Source organism: Nannobrachium achirus (assembly GCF_963921795.1).
Source record: "Nannobrachium achirus genome assembly, chromosome: 7".
Lineage (NCBI taxonomy): Eukaryota > Metazoa > Chordata > Actinopteri > Myctophiformes > Myctophidae > Nannobrachium > Nannobrachium achirus.
The window spans coordinates 61,879,899-61,906,702 of record NC_137816.1 but is presented as its reverse complement, the minus strand read 5'-3'; the positions used below and the strand labels follow the sequence as shown (position 1 = coordinate 61,906,702).

Here is a 26,804-nt window from a genome sequence, read left to right as displayed (position 1 = left end):
GACGTTGCCCGACGTAAATTAGCAGATCTACAAGCTCACAACGCGTCATGTAGATGTAAGCTTGTAGATCTGCTAATTCACCGAGCACGGCACCGGCACGCAACCGATTATAAATAAGGTCTTAAGTGGCAGAACACGATGAGGATGAGAATGTGTTTCTTCTTGTCATTGGTGAATGATTCTCCTGCCACATGGAGGTCACACTCTCACACTGTAGCGTACGACGGGTGGGTTTTACCGTACTCACAGTCACTAATCAAGGGGTCCGGGTTGTATTGGCTAATCTCAGCCACATGCTGAGAGGATTATCTGGAGTGTTGGACGGAGTTAAGAGAGTGCAGTGAGGTGGAGAGGTGCCACATACTGTACTAGAAAGCCTTTCCCATCAACGTTCCTCGAGGTGGTTGCACTCCAAACATGGAGCAAATATGTGTTCCGTTCTGTGTAAGCTAACATTATGACCTTCTCCTTGACCCTGTGAACTCTAGTGTCCTCATCCTGGGCATGATGACCTGAGGAAAACCAGATAGATAGAAAAAAAACATGTCCGTTGTTCTGTCCGCGCCGAGGTAAATAGAACTATGAAAAAAGGACATGTATTGTGTGCTTGCTAGTTGCTACTTTCTTACTTTCATGATATATTGTTGAGCTGTGCACCTCTGTGAGCTTTTTGTTGCATCCGTGCATGCCGTTCTGCTTTGTGCTTTGCAATGCTTTCTCTCAGCAAAAGTAGTAGATCTAGTAGTAATGTATTAAGCTCACAACGCACTTGAAGATCAGCTCTTTTTTTTGTATGTAGGTTTTTAGGAGGTAAAAAAAAGCCCAACTATGAACATACACAACATGGGCACTGATGCCTGCCTGTAAAAAACACACACACACACACACACACACACACACACACACACACACACACACACACACACACACACACACACACACACACACACACACACACACACACACACACACACACACACACACACACACACACACACACACACACACACACACACACACTTCTCTTCTGTATAAGGCTACTTTATTAATAATCACGATGTGTGTCAACAACGCCACGCTTAGTTAAAAAGAAAAAGCCATAAATGATTAAGAGGGAGATCATGGTTCCTCCCTCTCATCATCAATGACCATGGACAGATTAACATTAGGGATCATTAGCTATATTAATCCACTCTGTAGGCGCAGCAACAAAGAGCAGATTGTTACGATTACCTCACAAGACTGGGTCTGTAAAGACCCACACACTCAGCAGGCCAGCGCGTGAGCACAGACACGCACAAATGCACGCACACGCAAGCACGCACACACAGCAGGGCATGACATTAAGGCTTGTCCTGTTGTCCGGGACAACTACCGTAATAAATCTTTATGGACAAGTTCATCAAAAATGTGCTCTTGGTTTCACTTTTTCTGTGACGATGGACACTCTGACATTCTATGGAGTGGAGGGTGGAGGGGGAAAGGTGGGTCTTATTTATTTGTCAAATAGAAAAAGCAGAAAAAGAAATGACTGTGAAATGGCTATTTTTTTTTCCGGACAAGTGGCTTTTGTGCCTGGACAAGTGAATGGGAAATGTACTTGTCCGAAGGACAAGTGCCTCAAAAGTTTAATGTCAAGCCCTGCACAGCATCAAGACTCATTCATTGTGGAGGATGTTAATATTAACTAATGAATGAATGGCATCTGTTGGGGCCCTGAGAGGAGTATTTACAATTTAAAACACTGAAGCCCTGTTTTTTGTTTCATTTTCAGCCGCTCCAAAATAGCCCAAATGTTGATGAATTTAGTTTCGTTCATTTTGATCCTCATCAACATTATCACAAAACAGCATTTCACACTGTAATCCAACAATTTCTGGTTGATCAAAAAGGCATACAGGCTGAAGCTCAAAGCTCATTTATGCCTACATGTCAATTACCAGTTTCATTTAAAATAAAATTAAAAGTTCATAGTGAATGAACACTCAAAAATAACCTGTATTTACATTCATGATTTACATTGCTCGTAATAAACGAACACACCAAGATATTCAATATTTATATTCATAGCAAATGTTCAAATGTTCTCTTATGGGGGTCCCTGGCACAATTATATTTTCAAATCGGGGTCTGTGGCCAAATGCACATCAATGTGGGAGTCCCTTACACCACAGTGGTTCTCAACCAGTAATCCAGGGACCACCAGTGGTCCTTGAGGGGGTTCCAGGACAGGTGGTCCCCAGCTAAATGATGGAGAGTTGGTAACCAAAAGGACCCTTATAGATCTTTCTCAAGAATAAAATTATTGTTAAACACCTGCATTACTTATTAATGTACAAGATGTCTACTACGGATTAGACAACGTAGAAGAATTGTTATTTTGATCAAACTTTGCCTGTTATCTCTCCTATGGTACCAACATCAAAATACAGCATGGAATTGTGGACAAAATCTTATCCAATGACAACAAAACATTCTATTAATTTAGAGCCTGAGAGGCTTAATGTCGTCAAATGGTGGTTCTGTGACCCAAATGCTGAATAAATAATGGACCTCGACATGAAAAGGGTTTGAAAACCACTGCTTTTCACGAAAATGTCTGAGAACCGCTGACATGATGAGCACATTTAGGAATGTGTAGCTACTTGTTGAATGGAGGTGTCAACATGCTGTGGAAACTAAACACAACAAGCACTTGGATTAGAGATTATTGGATTATCCTCCCAGGCAGAGCGACAGATAGTGAAGGTTTAGCTTCAGCCTGGCCGGATAAATGTCTTGATTCAACTAGTTTACTGCGTTATTATTCAGTAGTAAACTTTATGTGAATAATAGTTATTATGATACGACCGACCCCATATACTCCTCCCACCTCACCCTCACACCCATCACCAGGAGTGGTGTAAAGTAACTAAGTACATTTACTCAAGTACTGTCTGTAATTTTGAGGTATTTGTACTTTACTGGAGTATTTTCAATTTCCAGAACTTTTACTTCTCCTCCACTACATCTTAGAGGCAAATAGTGTACTTTTACTCCACTACAATTATTTAGAAAATGTTGTTACTACTATAGTTACTTTGTAGATTGATTATTATTATTACAAAACATAGACTATACCACAGCAGCCCTATATATATTTAGGGCATTTGAAAGTAGCTGATCTACAAGCTCACAATCACTGCGAGTTTAGATCTTCTATTTTCAAAGGATCATGTATTCATTATGGAAACTTGAAATAGGACATTCTGCATATTGTGCATAATGAGAACCTCCCACTTTTGGTACTTCAAGTACATTTTGATGCCAATACTGTAACATTTTTGTAATTCCAGTATTTTACTTCTACGTACATTGCAGTATCGATACTTTTACTTAATGTAAAACATGCGAGTACTTTTCACACCACCCATCACCAGGCCACAAAGTCAATTTCCTCCCCCCAAAAAAATCAGGGATTCCCTTTAAATAAAAAGGCCCTCAACGCGAGTCAAGAACGTAAACATACAAACAAACAAACAACGAGCAAAAAACCAAAACCATCGACGGCGAAGGAAAAGGTTTTTTTCTCTCTCTTTTTTCTTTTAGGGGCGAACTTCATTTTGCTCAGAAAACGCATCACTTCTTTAAAACAATAACAGGAGACAATAAGTTGACGCGTCGGAGAGCCTCCGATCCTGGTCAAAAACACACATAAATAAACGTTTAGGTTTGACTCGTCCTTACCTGTCACTTATTATAATCCCAGAAGTGTGACGGTACAATGCCATTCTAATTCCATGACGATGCTGCTGTAACGTGTAGAGGTTTGTGTGTCAGTTTCTCTGCTCTCTGGGCGCTGTCCTTCTCTCTGCCGAGGAGGAGCGTCAATGCACCCTCACACCTCACTCACTGCATCCGCTCAGCCTCTTCAAAGTAAAGGTCTATGGCAAACCTAAATAAAAAAATAAAAAAAGTGGTTCTTCTCAACCCGTTCTCAACACAGACCGAGTAGAAAAGAATTGTGCCATTTTATCATGACGATTAGTGAGGAGTCCAATTATATGAAGATATAGGTTGAAAGGCGACGCAGTCTAATGACTTTTTAAAACCACTTAGCCTAATTAAGTCTTAATAAAAATAAAAAATAAACTATATTATAAACAAACTATTATAAAATAACATTATGTTTCACAAATCATTGCGAAAATATTTATTTTGTAATGCTTCGATTCCTACAATTCCAAGTGCTTATCAGGAGGGGGGATCAAATATGATTAGGGGGGTCGCGGCCTGAAACTAGCAGCATACTGTACTGTGTGAGCTTCTAATCTACAACTGATCTAATAAAAACAAATACACCAAAAACTAAAATGATGAACTACACATGCCGTACTAGCCTACAAGTTTGGGCATAAATGAAGTTAGCATAAAAGAGGGGGTAATAGAAATACTTTTATTTTAAAAGGCTAACATCCACAAAGCGGAAGTCAGGTGGCTATTGGCCGCAGGTCCCCGCCATCCAGAGTGTGTATGTGACACAGCAGTGTCGCTCTCTTCTCTTCTCCGTTAGCTCCAGTCTCAGTGCAGTGCTGCAGTGTGACCACACGGTGTCGCTCTTTTCTCCGTTACCTCCAGTCAGTTCAGTTCAGTTCAATTCAATTCAATTCAATTCAGTTCAATTCAATTCAATTCAATCACAGTGCTGCTGCTGCAGTGCTGGTGTGTAGACATTCAAAATGTATACTCGAGTCGAGTACAAAAGTATAGATATCAAATTCAAAATGTATAAATTGTAATTTTGAAAATAGCAGATCTACAAAAGCTTTTGTGAGCTTGTAGATTGTCTATTTTCAAATGGAAGAAATGTATATAGGGCTGAAGTGGTTAATGTTGTATGTTTTGTAGCCTAATAATAATCAAAATCTACTAAGTAGCTAGTAAAAGATTTAAAATAGTACAATATTAGCAACTGACATGTAGTGGAGTAGAAGTAAAAGTACAGAAATCTTGAAATACTCCAGTAAAGTAAAAGTAACTCTACTTAAGTAGCCTACAAGTAAGTAGGTCTGGAGTGGCTTATTGTCGGTACCGGTAACACTCAGAAGTAGTATGTCCCCGTTACAATGCGGACCTTGTAGTCCAAAGAGAGCTCTACCGACTGAGCTGCCCGGACACAAACTTTACACCACTGTTAACGCAGAATGTAAAGCACTAAAGGCACCATATAAATGCACCCCACCATTTACACATAGTATCAGGCTCTAATTGTTTTTCAGGATTAATTAGTAAACATGAAATCACATACTTTACCAATTCATGTAGATTGGTCTTTAATTGGCTGTCACATCCCTCATCCATTCCAGTTCCAAGTTCCATTCCTGACAAGCATTTTGTTACCGATATTAATACAGATCTGGGGGAATTGAAACCGATACATATTTATAAAAGCCACATTTTGCCCACATAACAGTGAACTCTCCCGGACAACCCAAGGTGGCACCAATGTGCTAGAAAATTAAGTACAAAAATAAAATAATACAAAATAAAATACATTTCTCCAGTGGCACAATTTCTAGTGATGTAACTTAGCACATTATGTTAAGGCAATTAAGAATTTCTTTCAGTAAAAATATCTTTTGACACCTTATACATTAAAACCTTAAGTCTGTTAGGCCTAAATACATTTCTGCTTTTTTTCTGTGCAGGTGGAATAAATGCTATGTGCAACCCTATTACAATTCATTGTTCAATGTATTAGTAACTGGATGAACAATGGATTAAGGTTTTTCTGACAGTATCCCTGTCCTGAAACCAATTTAAACAATCCGGGACTTAATTGAATGAACAAAAAGTTTATTTTAAACATTATGTATGGTAGAGTATGTTAAAGGAGTAGTTCACCCCCAAAATGACCTTTTTTCTATTGATTACTCATTCTATGGAGACTTGAGTTCAATAATATTTTTTGTATTTGTCGCATTCCTCGCATTCAAGACAAAAATGTGATTATAGTAAATGTACCCCCGTTGATTCCGGATGGGGACCGGGATACATGGCCCTGGATGGGGACGTAAATGAAAGGCAGTGGATGGGGAAACCACCAGGTTATTTATTTTTTTAATTTCTTTTGCGACAAAAAACAAAAAACATTACTGAACTCAAGTCTCCATGGCGTGAGTAATCAATAGAAAAAGTGTCATTTTTGGGGTGAACTACTCCTTTAATATATCAGGCAACTACTGGTTGACCAGCAAGTGGCGCCACCAGACAGCACACTATGATGCCATTGGGCATTGCTGAAATTACATCTACCTAACCAATCAAGGAGTCTGGAGAGACATAAAACCTACGGATTGTATCTTTAAGACTTCAAACACCATATAGCGTATTATTGCATTGAAAAAGCCATGCTGCCTACATTAACACCTTGTGTGCTGTGGTTTGACTAAATTCTTCTTTTTTATCCCTGAAAGAAGGCTGAAGGAACTAGAACATTACTTGTTTAAACAGAAATCATCTGACTTATCTTATTTTAACATTAACTGAATTTCAGGCCATAGGCCTATCATCTGATTTCAATAAACTTAAAAACTGTACCACTCAGTTTCTTTGGCAGTTAACTGTAAATCTTGGAATAAAAAAAGTTTGTATGCAATTCTTTTGCATCTTATGCAATCAGTGACAGGGATGTCCTGGGAAAATACTCAAGATCAGAATAATAGTTTTCTAAAAAAAATGTCTGCCTTCATCTGCTCCATTTAAAGTTGTACCATGTAACTTTTTTTATAAAACAAATCTTAAAATTCTCCTAACTATTAAAACACAAAAGTTTTAGAAGATCCGCGCCGTGAATTTCAGCCTGTAAAGCCTTCTCTATATATGTAAACTGAGATCCTTGCCGGGGACCGGATCTCGCGCCAAAATTGCGTCATCACACTACCGGCCAATCACAGCGAGGGTTATACAACTGCCGGCCAATCACATCGCATCTTGAAGTGGGGTCGCCATTTTGTTGTCGCCGGTTTGTACCATCCAGTCTCTAGGTAATTTCAACCTACCAGGCAGGGTGAAGGAGTGTATCTCTGGAATTACTGAACGCACAGGAACAAGGGACCCCTCCAAAGATAGATCTCAGCGAGGTGGAGGCAGACGCGGGGGTCTGAAGGTACGAAAAACGGCCGAAAGACGCGGACGCGACCGCGGTTCGCTATAGGGCTAATGACCACTAGGTGAGCAATTTACACAGTATGGCTTTAAACAGTCCAGATAAAGAAAAAATCTGCGAAATAGAAAGAGGGGGGCGTATTGTTTGGATAGCTTGCAATCACGTCTACCAATGTGGAACTACTTTAAATTTACAGTTTAAACTTGGGGCACACACTGACAATGTACGTACTTCAATGTACGTGACTGAGGACTTTTTTCATGGGGCATCAGTGACATAGCATATGGCATCTATTCCATTTAACCATCAACTTCACACCAGTCATCTCCTAGCTCCTTGATTGGCTGAATCATCTCAATGCATGAGTGGGAACAACAACCACAACAAAATGAACCACGGGTATTGAACAGTGATGAGCGCTTAAGGAACTTTAGAAACAATAACAGACCTTTATCTTGCGTCATACTGTAGGTTTATAGAATAACCGGGAAGAACGTTTTTTCCCCCCCCTTCTTATACATCAATGAATCAACACAAAAACGTTCAAATAGATTTTGTTTAATCAACGAAATCGATTTGTCCGATTAACCACTCAATACCTGTATTATACTTTGTTATACAGAGTACAAAACAAAGTAAATAACCTAGTAATCGAAGCAAATCATCTTACATTGCATTCTTTCCTCTGCAAAGTCTCATTTCCTCCTGGGTTCTCTGCTGATGAATCTAATGCAGGGCCTTGGGGGGCAACATTTTACAAGCTCGCCTACTTTCCCAGTACAAACAAGCACTATTGCGCTTCCACAAGGTTTTCAAACGACCGCAATCATAGTTTCCCCATCGACATTATTTTGGTCAGTGTCACTGTTCAGCTGGACGACAACAGCAACGCACGACTATTCTTTTAGTGAGCTGTTGATGGTCCAATTAGTTACAAAAAATTTCAAAAAAATATTGGGAGTGAAACTTTGTATATATGTAGGTGGAGCCATAGTGTATATAACTCCCCTAATGATACAGTACATCCAGAAATAAATCAAAAAGTTCCACAAGGTTCTAAGCGTGACATAAAGCTAAAATGCAGACAGGTTCGTAGGGTTGGGATTGCGTTTCCTTAACGATTCACTCTTAACGTTCCTATAGGCCTAAATACTATACAGGGTTCCATATGGACCCTTACAGGTCTGTAATACATGGAACCAAATGGATTTGGTTCTATTTGTACATTCTCAATAGTTATGGTTGATCCTCGAAATGAAAAAGTTTGAGAACCACCAGTATTGTGTCATTGCATAGCAGACGTAGCCTGGCGTTGCTCATACTAATTCCTCACTGCGTGTCGGATATTAGTCTGGACTCACAAGCAGAATTTTCATTTCCAAGGGGTGGTTTAAAAAAATGTCAAGGTGACATGCTCTTAATTGCTCCCTTTGAACTTCAAAGGGGTTGTGAACTGCGGTAATTGATTGAGCCATTCAAGTGTCAATAGCTCGTTAGTGATCTCTCTTATCAATGAAATCATCAAAGACTACGACCTGTTTGATGTCTGAAATAGAGTGGAGGGGGAATGTGTTTGTATACACACAGACTCGCCTGATTGGCTGAATGGTTCTGAACCAGGCCACCACCGACCACGTGCCCCAAGCCTACACCCATGATTGGCTAACCCTTTCTGGTGGCTGGTGGAAATGGAATCTCAATTGATGGGTTCCAGACCACACTACACCACCACTACCGCCAGGGGGTGGTGTTGTGCGGTCTGGTTTATTAACCAGGCTATAGCAGACGTGAAGTCCACAGAACTCAGATATGACAGTGCAGACAAAATTTCCAAATGCGATATAGAACCGATTCCGCTTCCTCCGATTTCTTCCGGATCCCCAACAACAACAACCCGTTCGTACTACGCGATCCTTCAGATCTCTCTCCATCATCACCGGTCCATCATGTTGAGGATCATCTCAGGGGTGAGGTCTCCGTTGGCCGCGGTGGTCTGCTCCTCCTCCTCTAACACCTCCTGAACTCGCTCCACCGCAGGCGACACCGTCCCCTCCTCGCCCTCTGGCACGCCCTCTTCCGCGGTCCCGCTCCCCTCGTCCACTCCAGCCTCCGCGTCGTGTTGTTGTGGGTCTTGTTGTTGGACACCCTCCATCTGCTCCTTCTCGACGTCGTCGTCGTCGTGGCTCTCCTGACCGGCGGAGAGGTCAACAACCTCATCGCAGATGATTACAGTCTCTGCCGGAAAGGGAGAGTAGGGATGATTTACACGAGTTAAAGCAAAATGTTAACTCACGACTGAATTTCTTTCCCCCCCAATCTGTGATTTGCGACAGTTGTTGGCACTAAAAAGGTTCAATACCAGCTGGTTTATTCTTGGACGGGCGCCCCCGCCTCCTCTTGACCGGTGGCTGCACTGGGGACGGATCAGGCACCCTTGGCACCTTAACTGGGGGCGGCGTCTCCATCTCTAGAAACACAACCTCCTCCTCATCTTCTGCTTCCTGCTCGGGTTCTGACAGGGAAGAAAGAGAGAAAATCCTTTTAGTTGTTTCGGGTCTTTTTAGCATTTATTTAGAGACTACAGTGGAGACAGACAGGAAACATAACATTTGTTCGATGTTCCATTTGTTCGATGCGGGTGAATGTTAACCTGATGAAATGCTAACCTGCCGACACTGGTGAATGCTAACCTGATGAATGTTAACCACTATGCCCAAACCTAACCCAAATCCTAACCTTAGTAAACCTATGCCTAAAACGTACCCCTAAACCTAACCCTTAAGTCGAAATAATGACACGTAGAAATAGCAAGATTTCTCCATTAGATGAATACCTGGGTCGTCGTCATAGACGTAATCATCGTCTCTCCTGCGCGGCCTCTTTCTTCTCCTGCCCCGTCGAGCAGCAGGAGGTGCAGGTGTTGCTACGTTCTCATCATCACCACTAGCCTGCTTCTCCTCCTGGCCTTGGCCGGTCTTAGTCACGTCCTGGTCACCGGCATCCTGGCCTTTGCAGCTCTCAGCATGACTCAGCATGGCGTTCTGAGAGAAAACAGCACTCACTTTAGAAAAGATTCTTCTTATAGTCAGAGAATATTATCAGAATAATGTCAAATCTGGAATAAATTCCTTAAGAAGACAAAATGTCTTCACCAATGTGTGTGTAAAGGTGTCTGGTAACACATCTAACAAAGTTTGAAATTACAATTTTTTTTACAGCTGAAAGTTCATTGACTTTCTATACACTTTCTATACCAGGGGTCCTCAATAGGCGGACCGCGGTCCGGCAACTCTCTCCTGACCCTGGGCTGGCTGGGCAAATTGTAATAAAAAGTCTCAACGTTTTCACTTCTCCGGCGTTGTATTCACTCATTCACTGCATGGACTCTGAATGCGGACTCTGAATGCGGACTGTGTGTGTGTGTGTGTGTGTGTGTGTGTGTGTGTGTGTGTGTGTGTGTGTGTGTGTGTGTGTGTGTGTGTGAGACGGTCCGCAGCAGCGATGCGTGATCGTTCGCTTGTAGTCGTAACGGAAAGGATACGACAACGGCTGTTTACAAACAGTAGTAGACTACCAGAGCCCATGAGCGGAGTGGAGCGAGGAGAAATGCCGTTCTGAGAGAACACTTTCTCCTTTGTCACAAGCGTTCCCAACACAACTGCCTGGGGTAACCAAAAGTAACTCATGGCGAGTCGCATGTGTTTTTCATTCAGCCCAAAATCTGTCTCACTCACTTGCATTTCAAATCGTATCCTTTGACTGCTGGTGGTGATATATAACTTAACTGACACAAGGTAGGCTATTTATTATAAACATAGCCTACTTGTGTGGATGATAGATTTGACTTGAGTGAAATCTTGTGTGCTCTCCTCTCTGTGATTCACTCGTTCAAAATGTGGTTCGCGGCCCCATTAGGATCGGCTAGGAGCGGAGGAGGGTCGGAGCTCCAAGAGGAGTGTTAAGGAAAGGTGGACAGTGAAAATCAGCGGTTCAAAGAAGAATGGACAGACAAATATGCTTTCAGTTTCATCCTACCTCAAAGCATAATATGCCGAAAAACTTTGCTCTGTCTGGTGAAGAGTGAAATTGTGAAACGGCACAATGTCTTGGCTTGGCTTGAAACCCAAGATGCCATTTCTCTCCTTGAGCAGCTGCAGCAGTGTTACACAATGTACTGTACCATAGTTCGTTTTTTGCACCTTAACCAGAGGATAGGACTTTTTACCATGTTGATGTGAATATTTGAATTCCTGAGACTGAATTGTTGTTATATTGCAAGTATTTGTTTAGTATTTATTTTTGTTGTTAATTATTATTAAGACATTTTTTAACTACTACATCCAACCTAACTTTGATGGACTTTAAAGTCCGGACCTTGGCCTTTTTCCAACCTTCCAAGATTTCTAATTGAGGACCCCTGCACTATACTATACAGGAAGAAAATACCCTGAAAGAATTTGCTTTATAAGTGAGGGCTCTGACTAGGGGTTTGTAATGATTCTGAATCCATTGCAAGCATTTGTTTTGCACGAAAAACATTCCTTGTGCTAAAAATATCCGCACAAAACTGTGGAAAGTGATGACTCATCACTAAACCATTGTTTTGTGGGGTGGTTTTTAGCCCAAGGAAGCCAACACTTTCATACTTTTACTCAAATACATTTTGAATTCCAGACTTTTACTTTTGCAGAATTGATACCTTTACTTAAAGGTCCGCTGTCAGCCCCGAAATTATAATAGTATGATACAGTAGTTCATGTGGTCTCGCTCCAGTGTGCATCCTCAGTGTAATCTGCCCAACAACAGCTGACCAGTACAAAAGTAGTCATACAGTCAGGCTATACAGACAATTAATTTGATTGGCTTATTTTTCTGCTTTATTGTAATCATTTTAATTATTTATTTTAATTTTTATTTTATTTTACTTTTTCTCTGTTAAGCACTGGTGCTTCATTTTATGCTCTGTAAAGCACTTTGAGCTGCATTTCATGTCATGAAAGGTGCTATACAAATAAAGTTTTATTATTATTATTATTATAATTGTGCATCCCCACAATGACATCATAAAAATCTTAACTTGTTTTTTAAGGTGATTCTTAAAGTGACAGTAACCCTTTAGGTGACAGGCCCCCTTTAAGTAAAAACATCCAAGTACTTTTCCCACCACTGGTCTCATTCTTACCCTGCTATTGAAGGTCTTCTGACATTTCTGGCAGATGTAGGCGGTGTGGATGAAGCTGGGGTCGTCGGGGTGGAAGCGTTTGAAGTGTGCGTCCAGGGCCTGTTTCCGACTGAACGTCTTGTTGCACTGGACGCAGGAGAACGGACTCTCCCCCGTGTGCGTCCGCCGGTGCATGTCCATGTGACTGTCCTAGGCAGGGACGTGCAGAGAATGTTAGAGAGGCAGGCGCTGAAATATCTAAAAGGGCCTTTCAGTGAAAACATTGAAAATAGCAGACCTCCAAGCTCATTTGGAGGTTTCAATACTTGATTCCACACTAAACCATAAAAAAGGCAATGTGGTGTACAGCATGGATTTCTACACAGCGAGGGCAATTCTTTCAACATAAGTTGCTGCATTCAAGTTCAGGAGAGTTTTGACAAGGCAATTCATTTGAATGCTGCCTTCATGCATTTCTTTCACCGTAGTAAAATCTGCATTCATGGACTGGAGAGGGCATTTTTTACAGATGGATAAAAGGGCAGGGCCTCAAGCCCCTTTTGATGTCTATGTCTATAATTTATTTTCTTATTTTTTCCCCTTTAGGTATTAGGTATTATGAGTCCTTAAATTGTCCCTTCCCCAGCAAATAAAACCCTATCTCATATTTAGTAACCACAGCGAATTCACTTACGATACAATTTAGGGAAAAGTTACGATTATGAAACACAACATAGTTATAAATCCTGTGTTAGCCTTGTGGTATATCAACTTGGAGAACTTAATAGATATGACGTTTGGATAATAATACACCCCCCTAAGAGGAACAGTCAGGACCCAGACAGCTGACCAGCTCAGAGACGAGTACAGTCACCGTACGTACCAGTTTGCAGCAGAGTACAGTCACCGTACGTACCAGTTTGCAGCAGTAGTCACACTCGTCACACTTCAAGCGCTTCTCCTCTTTCTGGTGGGTCTTCTGGTGCTGGCAGAGCGAGTAGCGCTCGTGGAACACGGCGGGACAGTATTTACACTTGAGACCCTCCTCCAGGTACAAGTGCTGGTTCCTCAGGTGCACCGCTGCAGACAAGGACGGACAATGTGCCAGGGACCCCCAAAAGAGAGGATTTTTATGTTAAAGGAGTAGTTCACCCCCAAAATGACTTATTTTCAATTGATTACTCAAGCCATGGAGACTTGAGTTCAAAATGTCTTTGTTTTAATTTTGTCGCATTCCAAAGACAATAATTTGATATTCTGATTACGATAAATGTACCCCCATTGATTCCGGATGGAGACCCAAATGCATTTGTGACCCCATTCGGAATCAATGGGGGTAAATTTACTATAAATGCGACAAATACAAAAAAAATAGTATTTAACTCCATGGTGTGAGGAATCAATTGAAAAAAAGTCATTTTGCGGGTGAACTACTCCTTTAAGATGCTTAAGATCTTTTAATCTTATAAGAACTTTAATATCTATTATTACTGTGGGCATTGACATGACCAGACCTTAGTTAGAGATTAATGCCTGATTTAGACTTGGGTGAGTGTTGTGTCGTGCACCAAGAATAGCAGATCTACAAAGCTCACAACGTGCCATCAAAAACCCAGAGAAAGCTTAGAGTTGGTCAAGAGCGCCAAGAGCGCCAAGAGTCAGTGGTTCTTAAAAGAGGACTGTAAGGGCAGTAACTCTGAGAGTGAACAAATGGAACCAAATGGACCCTCCTTATAGGGCTGTAACTCTGAAAGTGTAGAAATGTCCCCCATAACTCTGAGAATGTACAAAAATGTGAGGTACACATTTGTACAAAAATAAACAAAGTCTAAGAAATTCCATGAAATTAAAAATAACAATTATGAAGTAGTGAAAATAGCCGATCTACAAAGCTTGCAACGCGAAGCGAAGTGATGTGTTGTGACTCTTGTGAGACCCTTGTAGATCTGAAGAAGAAGAAGACCTTAGGGGTCGAAACGTCTATTTTTTTGCGGTTTGCTAAATAAAAATTGGAGCTACAAAGAAAGTGAGTGCGAGCTATCTTGTTTGACTCTTGTAGATCTGCCATTTTCACTAGTGTCCCGGGCAAACTCTCTTTTGGGTCTCGAGCTAAAAGGTTTGGGAACCACTGCTCTATGAGATCCAAATGACTGAAATCGGTCGTTGCTGAGAATGACAACTTGAATCCATGGATTAAGTCATAAACGGGGCAGTGGAGAGAAAAAGAAAAAATGAACCGGACTCACCCAGGTCACTCTTGCGGGCGATGACGGCGTCGCAGTGCGGGCAGTGGAACTTGGCCGCATTTTCTGTGTGTTTCTGCTGGATGTGGATCTTCAAGGTGCCGCTCTGTGTGAAGCGTATATGGCAGATGCAGCACTCATAAGGCTTCTCACCTGGAGGGAAAACACACAAGGACATGGTTGGTTTTACAGCCTTTTCATCTCACAGACCAAGTGTTGGGCCGCCTACTAGAGTGTTGTTGTTGTTTTTTTTGACAACTTCTCTCAACACTCATTTATATGGAATGGTTTATTGTGTAAAAGATATCAGCGCAGGGTTATAATAAAAAATTATGTTTTGAAAAAGTGACATCTTCAATGGCCTTCATTTTCATAAACAGCAGATCTGCAAGCTCAATGTGATGCATTGTGAGCTTGCAAATCTTCCAGTATGTGTTATGTGAAGTACATAGAGGGCTTAAAGGGATAGTTCACCACCAAAATGACTTTTTTCCCCCTATAATCACCCCACGGAGACTCGAATTTATGTTTTTCTTTTTTTGCATTCCTAAGCCAATAATTTGAGGAGACTCTTTGTGTCTCCATAGGGAACCACTGCTGCTCATCAAATTATTGGCTTAGGAATGCGACAAAGAATTAAAAAATCAAACCTCGGTTCGAAGTGAAGCGGTGAACTTTTATTCTATGTGTTCTAGAGCTTAAGAATTCAGGATTCTGAATGGACGAATGATTTTATCTGGAGGGCCGAATTGTCATGTGAAGCTTGACCAAAGTATGGTCTCATTGGACATTTTTAATCATCCAATCATCAGACCGTGACGGACACTACACACATATTCTGGACGTACGGGACAGATAAAACCTGTTCATTCTGGACTGAAATGACCATATATGGACATGGGGGGACACACATGGGACACACATTTACGGACAGATAAAACCTGTTCATTCTGGACTGAAATGACCATATGGACATGGGGGACACACAAAGCCACTCCTTGGAAGCAGCTTTCACCGCTTCAAAAATATCCATGAATTCAAGTCACCATGGGCTGAGTAATCGAATCTGTGAATCTGTATGGTCTTTTTAATGAATCTTGTGTGGTAGAGTATGTTAATACAATATAAACAACACAATAATGGTCTCTCTGCTCTTCTATCGAGACATTTCTAGACCGTGTGGATTGGTCTGACCACTTACTGGTTCACAAGAGCTACGGCATGAAGCCCAAAATGCACTACATACACCGCCCAAAACATGCTTTCTTTTATTATCTCAGGCAATTGGAAATGTTGGTGCTCGGTCATGGGTTTGAAACCCTGGGCTAGCCTAGGACACAAAGGTTACGTTGTGACGCGTTGTGAGCTTGTAGATTGGCCTTTTTTGGTGAACCTTCCCCCCAGAATAGGGATGCAAGTGGCTAAACGTAAGTATAAAGTTATTTTCTGATATTTCTCTGTGACATTGCCTACCATATCTCAGGTGGAAAGATTTGCATATTTTAGTCGAATAATATGATACAAGATTCTAAACATGGACAGTGTAATTCAGGGGTGCCGTGGTATTAACAGAGGTGCCCTGAGTCAAAGAAAACCCCGATGTAGAGGACTAAAAGTGTTAAGAGGTGAAGAGATAAGTTTGTCTTTAGAAGACTAAAAGCAGGGTTCCCACACATTTTTACCAATTAATTTCCAAAACTTTTCCAGAATATTTAACCCAATTTCCAGGACTATATAACAATAATTCAGCTCAATAACAGGTCGCTTACTCCTATGCGCAATGCCCAAAGACAGGTAGTGTATGGCAGTGGTTCTCAACCTTTTCAGGCCGTGGCCCCCGAAATAATCATGTTTTAACTGGGGACCCCCCACCCTGGCGAGCACTAAGAGTTGAGGAATTTTGTGTAACACGGTTATATTGTGAAAATAGCAGATCTACATGCTCACAACGCCTCGAGGCGTTGTGAGCATGTAGATCTGCTATTTTCACAATGTCTGCCTCTAATATTTGACAATTTGGCCCATGTTTAATTTGTCATTTCAGAGGTATTAACAAAATCAATAACCAAAGCCAATGCATAGCTATTTTTTCCAGGACCTTCCAGGACCCTTGATAAATTCCAAAACTTGTCCAGTACTGGAAAGATATTTTTCTAATTTCAAAATATTTCCAGGAATGTCATGACCGTGGGAACCCTGTAAAGGTGTTAAGACGTGGTGAAGAGACAAGTGTGTCTTTAGAAGACTAAAAGTGTTAAGAGGTGAGTGCATCATCTTGCCAGTGTGTGTCCTCATGTGTCTCTTCAGCTTGTAGGTGTCTCTGCTGGCGTAGCTGCACAGGCTGCACTTGAACGGACGCTCTCCAGTGTGAGAGCGGATGTGTCTCTTCAGCTTACTCACCTGACAAGAGAAAACAACACCTTCAAAAATGTGCTCCAACTCCAAGTAGGGGTGGGCGATATGGTGATAATTATCGCTGAGACGATACAATGTCTCAGACGATATGCCTTTTCAGAGGTATCGTATACTGTATATCGTGATACAATTGAGGGAGCCTTGTAAGAAATCCTGTTTAATCGTTAATACAGAGATTCGTTGCAGAATTCAATTTAAACCTGCATTTTGGTCTAAATCAGTAGTTCTCAAACTTTAAAATGTCAAGGTCTCCACTTAACTCTGACAGTATACAAATGGTTTCAGTTGTATACTGTCAGAGTTACATACTTGTAAAGTTCAAATTAGACCTCCCAAAAGGAACCCAGAGAGTCTAGTTTTTGTCAAGTAACTTGAAAAATAACCATAGAAACCAATGTGAACAAGAATCGTGATAAAATCGTATATCGTGATACAGCTTGGGAAAATATCGTGATATTGTATATCATATCGCCCACCCCTAACTCCAAGTGACATTTTATTTTTGGTTAAACCAATTCTTTTGTTTTGTTAAAATGTTAACAACTAGGGTTCATATTTTAGATTGTAATTAGAGAAGAGAAAATATGAGTGTTGAAATGTTTTCATTTACTGGTTTCTGTCGTTTTAGCGATTTTGATTTCAGTGGGTGGGGGCATGCGTACAACTTAAGTGGCTAAATATGTCTTTTTGGACACAATCAGCCGGCGATTTCTGTATTACTATTTACAGTAAGACTACTAGCCCCAATAAGTCACATGTGCCCAACTGCCCATGAAAGATTACAGTGCATCTTGGGAATGGGCTGATTGTGTCTATAAAGAGATATTTAGCCATTTGTACGCATGACCCAACCCACTGAAATCAAAATCAATCAATTTAAAACATGAACCCTTGATGTAAAAACTGATAGTAAACTGATTCTGATAGTAATCGTTTGGTAGGTAGTTTTTGTTCAATAACAGGGGTCTCCCTGTTACTCTCTCATTAGTAAACAGAACCTTTGGGGTGGGTTTGAGGGATCACTTGCCTCCACACACAGGTAGTCGCACATGGAGCACTTGAAGGGTTTCTCGTGCGTGTGTTTGTAGCGGCGGTGACGTATCAGCTCGCCGGCGGTCACAAACGCCATTTCACAGTCTTTGCATTTATGAGGACGAGTTCCTGGGAGATTGAGACGACAAGGCAGGACAGAAAATAATTAAGCAATAATAACCTGTGAACACGTCTTTGTCGCTTTAGATTTTAACCACTTTAACCATAATTTTATGCTTTAACTATTGAAAAATAGCAGATCTACAAGCTCGCAGCGCGGCACTCGAAGCTTGTAGATCTCGGATTTCTGAAAAACTTGAATATTTGGACCTGATTCTATAAATGTCTTCTAAACCCTCCTATGGTTTTTGAAAAATGCATGTTTCTATGTCAGTGGTTCTCAAACATTTTCATATCAAGGACCCCTAGAATTATACCGAAATAGTATGCATCAGGAACACCCCAGAACCAAATACTGTACTTGAGTTCCAAAAGATTTTTCAAAAACATCCAAGAGTTTTCAAAAATAGATCTACAAGCTAGTGCCGCGCTGTGAGCTTGTACAGTATATCTGCTATTTTTTCAATAGTTAAAGCATAAAATAATTCCTGGTCTCATGGGTTAAACAAGAGGGTGTGCATTATCGTGGTTATCTTATCGGCACACCAGCCTTGCTGCAGAAACGAGGCGACAGCCGAGCTCCGCAGGCGCGTGCATGTATGTGTATGTGTCAGGGCACACGAGCGGAGACAAAAGACGCTCCGCGTTACAGGGGGCTCTTGTCCCACTCGCTCGTCACTCTGGTCGGCCACCGGGCCGCTCCGCTCCCCGCCGCTCCGTCGCTCAACTTGATTTTCGTATCTCTCACTCCACGCTCCGCTCGGGGTCGTCAATCAGAGTCAAAAAAAGTAGTTTGCTACCATGTCCGAAACTCTTTCTCCTTTGCCAGTGTGTTCCCAACACAAATGGCTGCGGTAACGTGAGCCTCGGCTTTGATGGAGACTTGGACTGCTGTCCACTCGCCACTGTTTTGTTGGAAACATGCGGCGCGCGGCCCCAACAGGATCGGCTCGGAGCGGAGGAGGGTCGGCGCTCAGACCCATTATAAAAGTCGCTCGCTCACGCTCAACTAAAAAACAGCGCGCCCCACTCCCCGCACCGCTCGCGCTCCACTCCGCTCGTATGCCCTTGTATGTGTGCGTGCGTGCATACATGGATGTACCTGTGTGTGTATGTGTGTGTGCGTGCGTGCATACATGGATGTACCTGTGTGTGTGTTGAGGTGGTTCCTCAGCAGGGTGGGGGTCCTGAAGGCCCGAGCACACAGGTGACATTTGTGAGGCCTGTCGTCAGAGTGGGTCTTCATGTGTCTGTCCAGGTCGGCACGTCTGCGACACGTGTAGTCACACAGATTACACTGGAATATCTTGTTCACACCTAAAACCAGCGGTGGGAAAGTAAAAGTCTCAAATATAGAAATATTCTGTTACAAGTTAAAAGTCTAGAATTCAAAATGTACTTGACTAAAAGTACAAAAGTATTAGTATCAATAATATGTACTTAAAGTACCAAAAGTAGAAAGTACTCATTGAGCAGATTGTCCCATTTCAAAGGTTTTCATATCTTTTTTACAGATCTACAAGCTCACAATGCATCGCAACGCGACACATTGTGTGAGCTTGTAGACTGTCTATTTTCAAATGGCCCAAATGTACTGTCTATAGGGCTGAAGTGGTTACTGTATGTTTTGTAATAATGATCAAAATCTACAGTGTAGTAACTAGTACAGTAAGTAACGTGTAACTCATGTTGTCAAATCATTTTAGAGTCAAAGTATTTCCAACAGATTCTTTTTGTTTTGTTTTGATCACAATCCTGAGCTAATAATTTGAAGACTGGTAGGAGACTCAAATGACCTGCAATTGAGTCTCCTACCTGGAGAGTCCACCGGTCATCAAATTATCGTCTTGGGAATAAGATTCATTGAGAAAACAGGGACCCCAATTTAAACAAGCCCAAAGCTTTCTTGTGGTCTTTATCCTTTTAGTTGACCTTGTATCAGTGAACTGTACTGTCATGTACCTTTTTCTATGCAACCTTCTAATAAAGTATTCAATCAATCAATCAATCAATCAAACCACAACCTTTCTTCTTGATCTTTGAAAGTTAGATAGCATTTTTTAGGTTTTATATAAAGCTTTTACTAAATAGGTGCATGGTCTACCTACATTATTTTTCTTAGATTACTATTGCTATGCATTTGATGTATTGCTTACTGTAAATCACTCTGGACTAAGAGCGTCAGCTAAATGCCTAAATTGTAAATGATAAATTGTACATTTTGGTGGGTTTCAGACTCACCTTTCTTCCTGGTCTTGGTGGGTTTCGTGCTGCCAACGAGCTTCTCAGCGGAGGTCTCTGCGCCATCACCTCCGCCCGTCTTGTAGCGCAGGCAGCTCTTCTTGCCTGGGAGATTATTAGTCAACGATTAGTTAATTAAATGATTTTGGCAATTGAACGTTGGAACCAATAAATCCTGTTTGCCTTTAAGCTTTTTAAATAAAAACATGCAAAAATATTGCTGCTGTCACGCAGAAACTTCACTAAAGTTTCAGAAATTTGAATCCTGAAAAGTTTTGGACATAGTTTCCACCCAATAGCGACGATATACAAACAATTACAGACTATTACTAATACAGACTATTACCGATACAATAATACAAAATAAATAACGTATATGTAATAATTTGATACTTTCAGAAATAGTGAACAAGCTCACAACAATAAGGCAGATCAGGTATTTTCAATATGTTTCATCATATGAACGCATACAGACGAAATGGGGAAACGGTTCTAACGATTAATACAAAATCATTGTGAATACCTAAAATAATTTGGTATCAGTTGATTATCATGAAAAAAGGGGCCTATTATTCTTGCCTGGCTTTCCCTTGGGGACAGCAGTGGCATGGGGCTGGTATTCAGGGTCTTCTGTGGACAGTTGGGGGTCTTCAGGTCTCTCCTCCTCCACATCTGTCACCACCTCTCCATTATCACACACCTTCACCACCTGAAGAAACACTAATCTCCATTAGCACCTACCTTCTCACCACATGATCTACAAGCTCACAGCGGTTCATAATTTCTAAAGCAATATTTGACAATGTATGACAATGATTTATAGTACATTTTATTGCGACCGTCAGGTCGCACTTACTATCAAAACCTCCACTGGCTGTCTGTCCGTCCGTCAGTCACACGTCACACTTTTGCCCTGCTCATATCTCCGCAACCGTTGCCCCGATCCATGCCAAATTTTGCACACACACTCTTTGCCTGCCAAACCACAACCTCCACCCTCCATCAATTCTCACATGGCCCTCTTCTAGCGCCACCATGAGGCCGATTCTTGCAAAACACATTTTTGGACACTGCTCCTACACATTTTGGGCTAAAATCACGCTGCGACCTGACGGTCGCTTATCTCCCGATTAGGGAGTCTTACTGGTTTGTATTATTTATTTGTGCCTCTTTTCTGCCTTTATTTATAGTATACAGAGAAACAGACAGGAAACGTCCTTTTGTGGTTTCCACAACAACAACAGCGACGGTATGTTGTTTTAAATCGTTAAACGTTTAGCAGAGGTGGAGACCCAGTGAGCCAGTGAGGGTTAAATCACCTATAAAACCTTGTGCTGCTGCTGCAGCATAAAAAACAATAATAGCATTATGCGGTGTGCCATCATACCTTGAAGTCTGCGGGCATGAAAGTATGACAGAGGTTGGAGGCCGAAGAGGAGGAGGAGGTGGTGGTGACGAAGGTGGCCTGGTGGTGGAGCCCACCGTCCACCGTGGCTGTAGTGACGGGTACCTGTACCAGTTGCAGCTGGCCCAGTGCCCCAGTACCACCACCGGTCGCCTGCTCCAGGTTCACAACCTGCACAGTGCACACAAACACAATCATTCTCAAAGAAATGTACTATTTTGACCTGTGCTGTCTGTGCTGCCGAGATGTTGTGACATCCCGAACCGAACCGGTTTAAACTGGTCTTTCAAAGTGGAGTATGCATCGGCCCTACGTCTACATAATTAACACTGGTGGGCAGGGAAGGAATCTCATGAAGGCCATGGCCGCCATTGCCCCTAGGTTTGGCCTTCTGCCCTTCAAAAAAGTTAGATTCCCTGTCAATATGTTTTATTTATTTTTTGACAGTTAAGGCTCATACATAATACAGGGTGGAGTGATGAATCACTGCAGTGTAGCTTATCACCTAAAAAGGTGAAGAGCTATCAATTCATGTATGAGCCTGAAGACTATAAATTTAAAAAGGAAATCAACCTGAACCCTCAAATTCATTTTGTCTGTGGACTTCGAATCATTGTATTATTCGATGCCGTTGCTGGCCTGGTACAGTATTTGGCCTTTTGTGCCCTCAATTTTTTTTTACTAAACCAAGGGTTTCAAGTGGCCTTGAAACTCCAGCTGCTGGTGGGAACCAGGGCTTCACACCACAGATATAAAAATCTAGTTAACGCATTCGCCACTGCAGTTGATTGGAGCGACCTGTAAAAAAGGCAAGTGTGGAAGTCACACTGCCAATCAAAGTGACTACTGGCCAATCACATCCTTTTCCGGAACTTATCAATTCAATTCAAAGGAGCTACATTGCCAAAGCAAGTGTCAATGCCCAACATAACAGTGTTATGGAACCAGGATTTGGTTAGATCTAAAATGCATATTTTCATACGAAAATACTTTCAAGTAACAGCAATAGTAACAAAATAGTTCTCTCTCCATTCATACATCTAAAGACATAGACAACATTCTCATGTGTTCTTAAGAGCTGTGTACGAACTGCCTCTGATGGCCTTCCGTTTCTGTGACTGTGAATTCCAAAAAGGTTGCCTTGAAAAATTGCCTTGCCCTTTTTACAGATGCCCCAGAGCCCAAGGAGGCGTCTACCTTTCTATGTCTATTAGTCCAGTTCAATATGTCCGAACACATTTTCGGGGGATTAGGAAAACTATACATTTTTGGAAACTTCAGAGTATAACAAATCAGAAAATCCATGATTCCATCTGCAAAATCCCTAGGGGAATGTTTGACAGCTGCTGAAAGTTTGGGTCCCATTAACTTACTATACACTATAATATAAAGGAAGAAATACCCCCAAAAGAATCTGATTTAAGTCAGGTCATGATTCTGAATCCATTGCAAGCATTTGTTTTGCACAAAAAAAAAAGAAAAACATTCCTTGGGCTAAAAACGGACCCACAAAACTATGCTTTAGTGATGAGTCATCACTTTTCAGTTTTGTGGGGGCCGTTTTTAGCCCAAATAATGTTTTTTATGCAAAACAAATGCTTGCAATGGATTCTGAATCATTCAAATTTAAAACCCCTATTTAGGGGGCGCCTGGTGGCTTAGTGGACCAGGCGCATACCATAGGCATTGCCATTTCGGCATCAATGCCTGTCGGCGTCGCCGGTTCGATTCCCGATCCGAGCGACCTTTGCCGCATGTCACTCCCTGTCTCTGCCCCATTTCCTGTCAGTCTACTGTACTCTATCCAATAAAGGCAAAAAGCCCAAAAACAAATCTTAAAAAAAAATATATATATATATATTTAGACCCCTGCATGCTACTTAAAGCAGATTCTTTTGGGGCTAAGTGAATGGGACCCAAACTTTCAGCAACTGTCAAAAATTCAAGGGATTTTGCAAATGGAAACATGGATTCTCTGATTTGTTATACTCTGAAGTTTCCAAAAATATATAGTTTTCATAATCCCCCAAAAATGTGAACGAGATTACACAAGCAACTACTACTAGTACTAGTGCTTCACACCAGCACCAACCTGCAGTGTGATGACCTGTCCCTGGTCTCCAGCAGCGGCCGTGAGGGTCACCGTTCCTCCCTTAATCTGCTGCAGCAGGGCAGGGCTCAGGGTGTCCATCACCACCATCCTCACCCCGTCACCATGGTTACCACCGCCTCCATCCTCCTCCTCCTCCTCCTCCAGAACGTTACCGTCTGAAGCCGAGGTGGGCTCGGCCTGAGCCGTCTCCATGAAAACCCCCTCTCAACCTCCCACCCACCACCGACACTTTCTCTACACTTCTATGAAGAGACACACACACACACACACACACACACACACACACACACACACACACACACACACACACACACACACACACACACACACACACACACACACACACACACACACACACACACACACACAGAGTAAAGGGTCACCATTATGTCCGATTGTACGTAGACGGATCAATGTGTCCGTGGAAAAGCCATGGCCTTGAAAAAGTTTTAGGTTTTCTGTTTTACACTGACCAGTGATCATTATATTTTGACATAAGACAAGATGTACCGATTGATCGGTGAGTGATCGCGAACGGCCGATAATGCTTCTATCGGCTTTGATCGGTATCGGATTTTCCTCTATCGGCTAGGCCGATCTACAAGCTAGTTCAGCTATCTTCACAATATTTTAGTGGGACTGAATGTAACCTCAGCTTCAACTCCTACAAGTTGAATTGGATACTAAAGGACCTCAGCCTGCAATCTCCTAATGTCTATACTTATACAATGTCATGTTTTGTAAGAAGAATAATTAAATATATAAATGCTGCTACAGTAACACTATAAATAGAAGAATTTATGGATTTTACACTGTGATCGGGAATATCAGTATCAACAGATACTGATTCCAGTTGATCGGTGATCGGTATCGGCCCCAAAAATCGCAAAACGGGGCAACTCTGCATAAGACCCAATAATTGAATGTCAGTCTCTAGGTTTTCTTCAGAATATGTCTGACGATTTACTACATTATGGCATATAGGCTATTTAGGAGTCCACTAGTACAAGTGGTTCTCAAATGTTTTCAGAGTTACAGACCTGTAATGGTCATTCAGGGCTATCTCTTAATTGTGTTTCTGGTCATATTATTATCCTCTCATTTTGTATGTCTGTGGCAAGAATGGAATTTGACAAAAAGCTCCACCGCAGGACAGCATGGTCATATCACTGATTGTAATAGTTGTTGTTAGTTGTTTTGTTTTTATACACATCTCAGGGTATCCTGCAGGAAAAAGTCTTGACCAGGGGGGGAACTCATTGCGCATGCGCAAAGCGTGTGCGCAGAATTTTTTTGATAATTAATTAATTAATTCGATTAATTAATTCACTTAATTTTTAATATGAATTCTTATTTTTTTCCCTATAAAAAACACATGAATGTGCCCATGATGACGGAAAACACAACTAAATTAATTCCCTTATTTTAGACTAATTCTTATTTTTGCCCTCAACATAAAACGAGAGGTTGACTCTTGTCTTTTGGCCAGGTGCTACAGATTTTAGGCCAGGGTGCCCCCCTGGCCAATAAAGTGCTGCAGGAAACCCTGCATCTGTTTGTATATTCAACTTCATTATCAGACAGAACTGACTTCAGTGTAATGATTAATTTGTCAAATATGTGCTGCTAACCTACAGTATATTAGCCTAATGTTTACACCATGGCGTGACATTACACTCCTGGCATATATTATTATGGTACAATCATTGCACAATATATATTTACAATAATGTATTTTAACTTTGTAGGTTTTAATAAGTCTACAACTTAGGGACAGCATTTATGACACCCATCACAAAATCAAAACTTCTATGATAAAGAGCACATTTAGCACATATAGCAATAAACGAAATTAAAAATAATAACTAACATAATGACTAGACTAACATAACAACATCCTGATACAAATTATCATCACTTGTTTGAAAAGAATCGTAGTAGGTTTATGTTGTTTTGGGGGGGTACTGGCTACAGGAGAGACACCGTAGTACCATGGCGAATAAAAAAAAAGCAGATCTACAAGCTCACAAGGCCTCGCAAAAGCGACGAGTTGTGACCTTGTAGATCTACAGATTTAAGTCAAACTCGAGGCTACCACGACACCTGCTGGCGGGGGGCGGCTACTACAAAAACGTTCCACTTTACAGCAGGAAATAAGGATGTATTTGTTTTACCTGCAGTGGACTCCTTTCTCCTTAATGTCGCTATCAGTTCCGATGGAGACCACAGTTACCTCGGTTATCTGTGACTCTATACGTGCGTTGTTTATGTTGGAAGCGCCTTGTGTGGTTAAATGTGCAGTTATTTATTTCTGACTCAAAATGGAGGAGACAGACAGAGAGGAGCAGGAGGAGGAGCCACGTTTAAACTCTTCTTCTCTTCTTCCTTCTGTTGTTGTTCTGCTTCTTCTTTCTTGCTTTTAAATGGTGCGTTGCAACGGTTGCCTAATGCCTATAGGCGCATACCGCCACCTACTGTTGATAGCCGGAGATTTTAAATATTATATTTTTGTTTAATGTTGTTTGGCGTGCGTGTGTGTGTGTGTGTGTGTGTGTGTGTGTGTGTGTGTGTGTGTGTGTGTGTGTGTGTGTGTGTGTGTGTGTGTGTGTGTGTGTGTGTGTGTGTGTGCGTGCGTGCGTGTGTGCGTGTGTGTTTTTGTGTGTGTGTGTGTGTGTGTGTGTGTGTGTGTGTGTGTGTGTGTGTGTGTGTGTGTGTGTGTGTGTGTGTGTGTGTGCGTGCGTGCGTGCGTGCGTGCGTGCGTGTGTGTGTGGCTGGCTGCGAGATGGTACACAAGTTTGCTTGGTTTAAAGAACAGCGGGTTAAATAAATATCCCCCACAACAAGAAAATAGCATGCTACTGTAAAGTAAAACAAAATGAATCTTTGTGAACACAAATCCTAATTTAGGGGCCCACTCATCCAGGTTC

At 41.6% G+C, this 26,804-nt stretch overlaps 2 protein-coding genes across 2 annotated transcripts in view; both read right to left on the bottom strand.

The window, feature by feature from the left end:
• The window catches only part of LOC308288887 (rho family-interacting cell polarization regulator 1-like), a 32,838-nt gene extending 28,983 nt beyond the window's left edge, over positions 1–3,855 (bottom strand). The window contains exon 1 of the mRNA XM_080730361.1: positions 3,727–3,855. The gene's annotated coding sequence lies outside the window, so the exon portion shown is untranslated. The remainder of the gene's footprint in view (positions 1–3,726) is intronic.
• Positions 3,856–7,406: 3,551 nt separating this feature from the next.
• On the bottom strand, positions 7,407–23,988 carry LOC308288400 (transcriptional repressor CTCF-like). Its single transcript, XM_080729834.1, has 13 exons — positions 23,857–23,988; positions 21,747–21,935; positions 20,939–21,068; positions 20,360–20,464; positions 19,265–19,435; positions 17,994–18,127; positions 16,831–16,951; positions 14,555–14,704; positions 13,225–13,388; positions 12,330–12,518; positions 9,981–10,188; positions 9,507–9,659; positions 7,407–9,382 (listed from the first exon to the last, which is right to left on the bottom strand). The coding sequence occupies exons 1-13, from the start codon at positions 23,962–23,964 to the stop codon at positions 9,081–9,083; spliced, it is 2,124 nt and encodes a 707-aa protein (XP_080585960.1). The 5' UTR covers positions 23,965–23,988; the 3' UTR covers positions 7,407–9,080.
• Between the last annotated feature and the right edge of the window lie 2,816 nt (positions 23,989–26,804).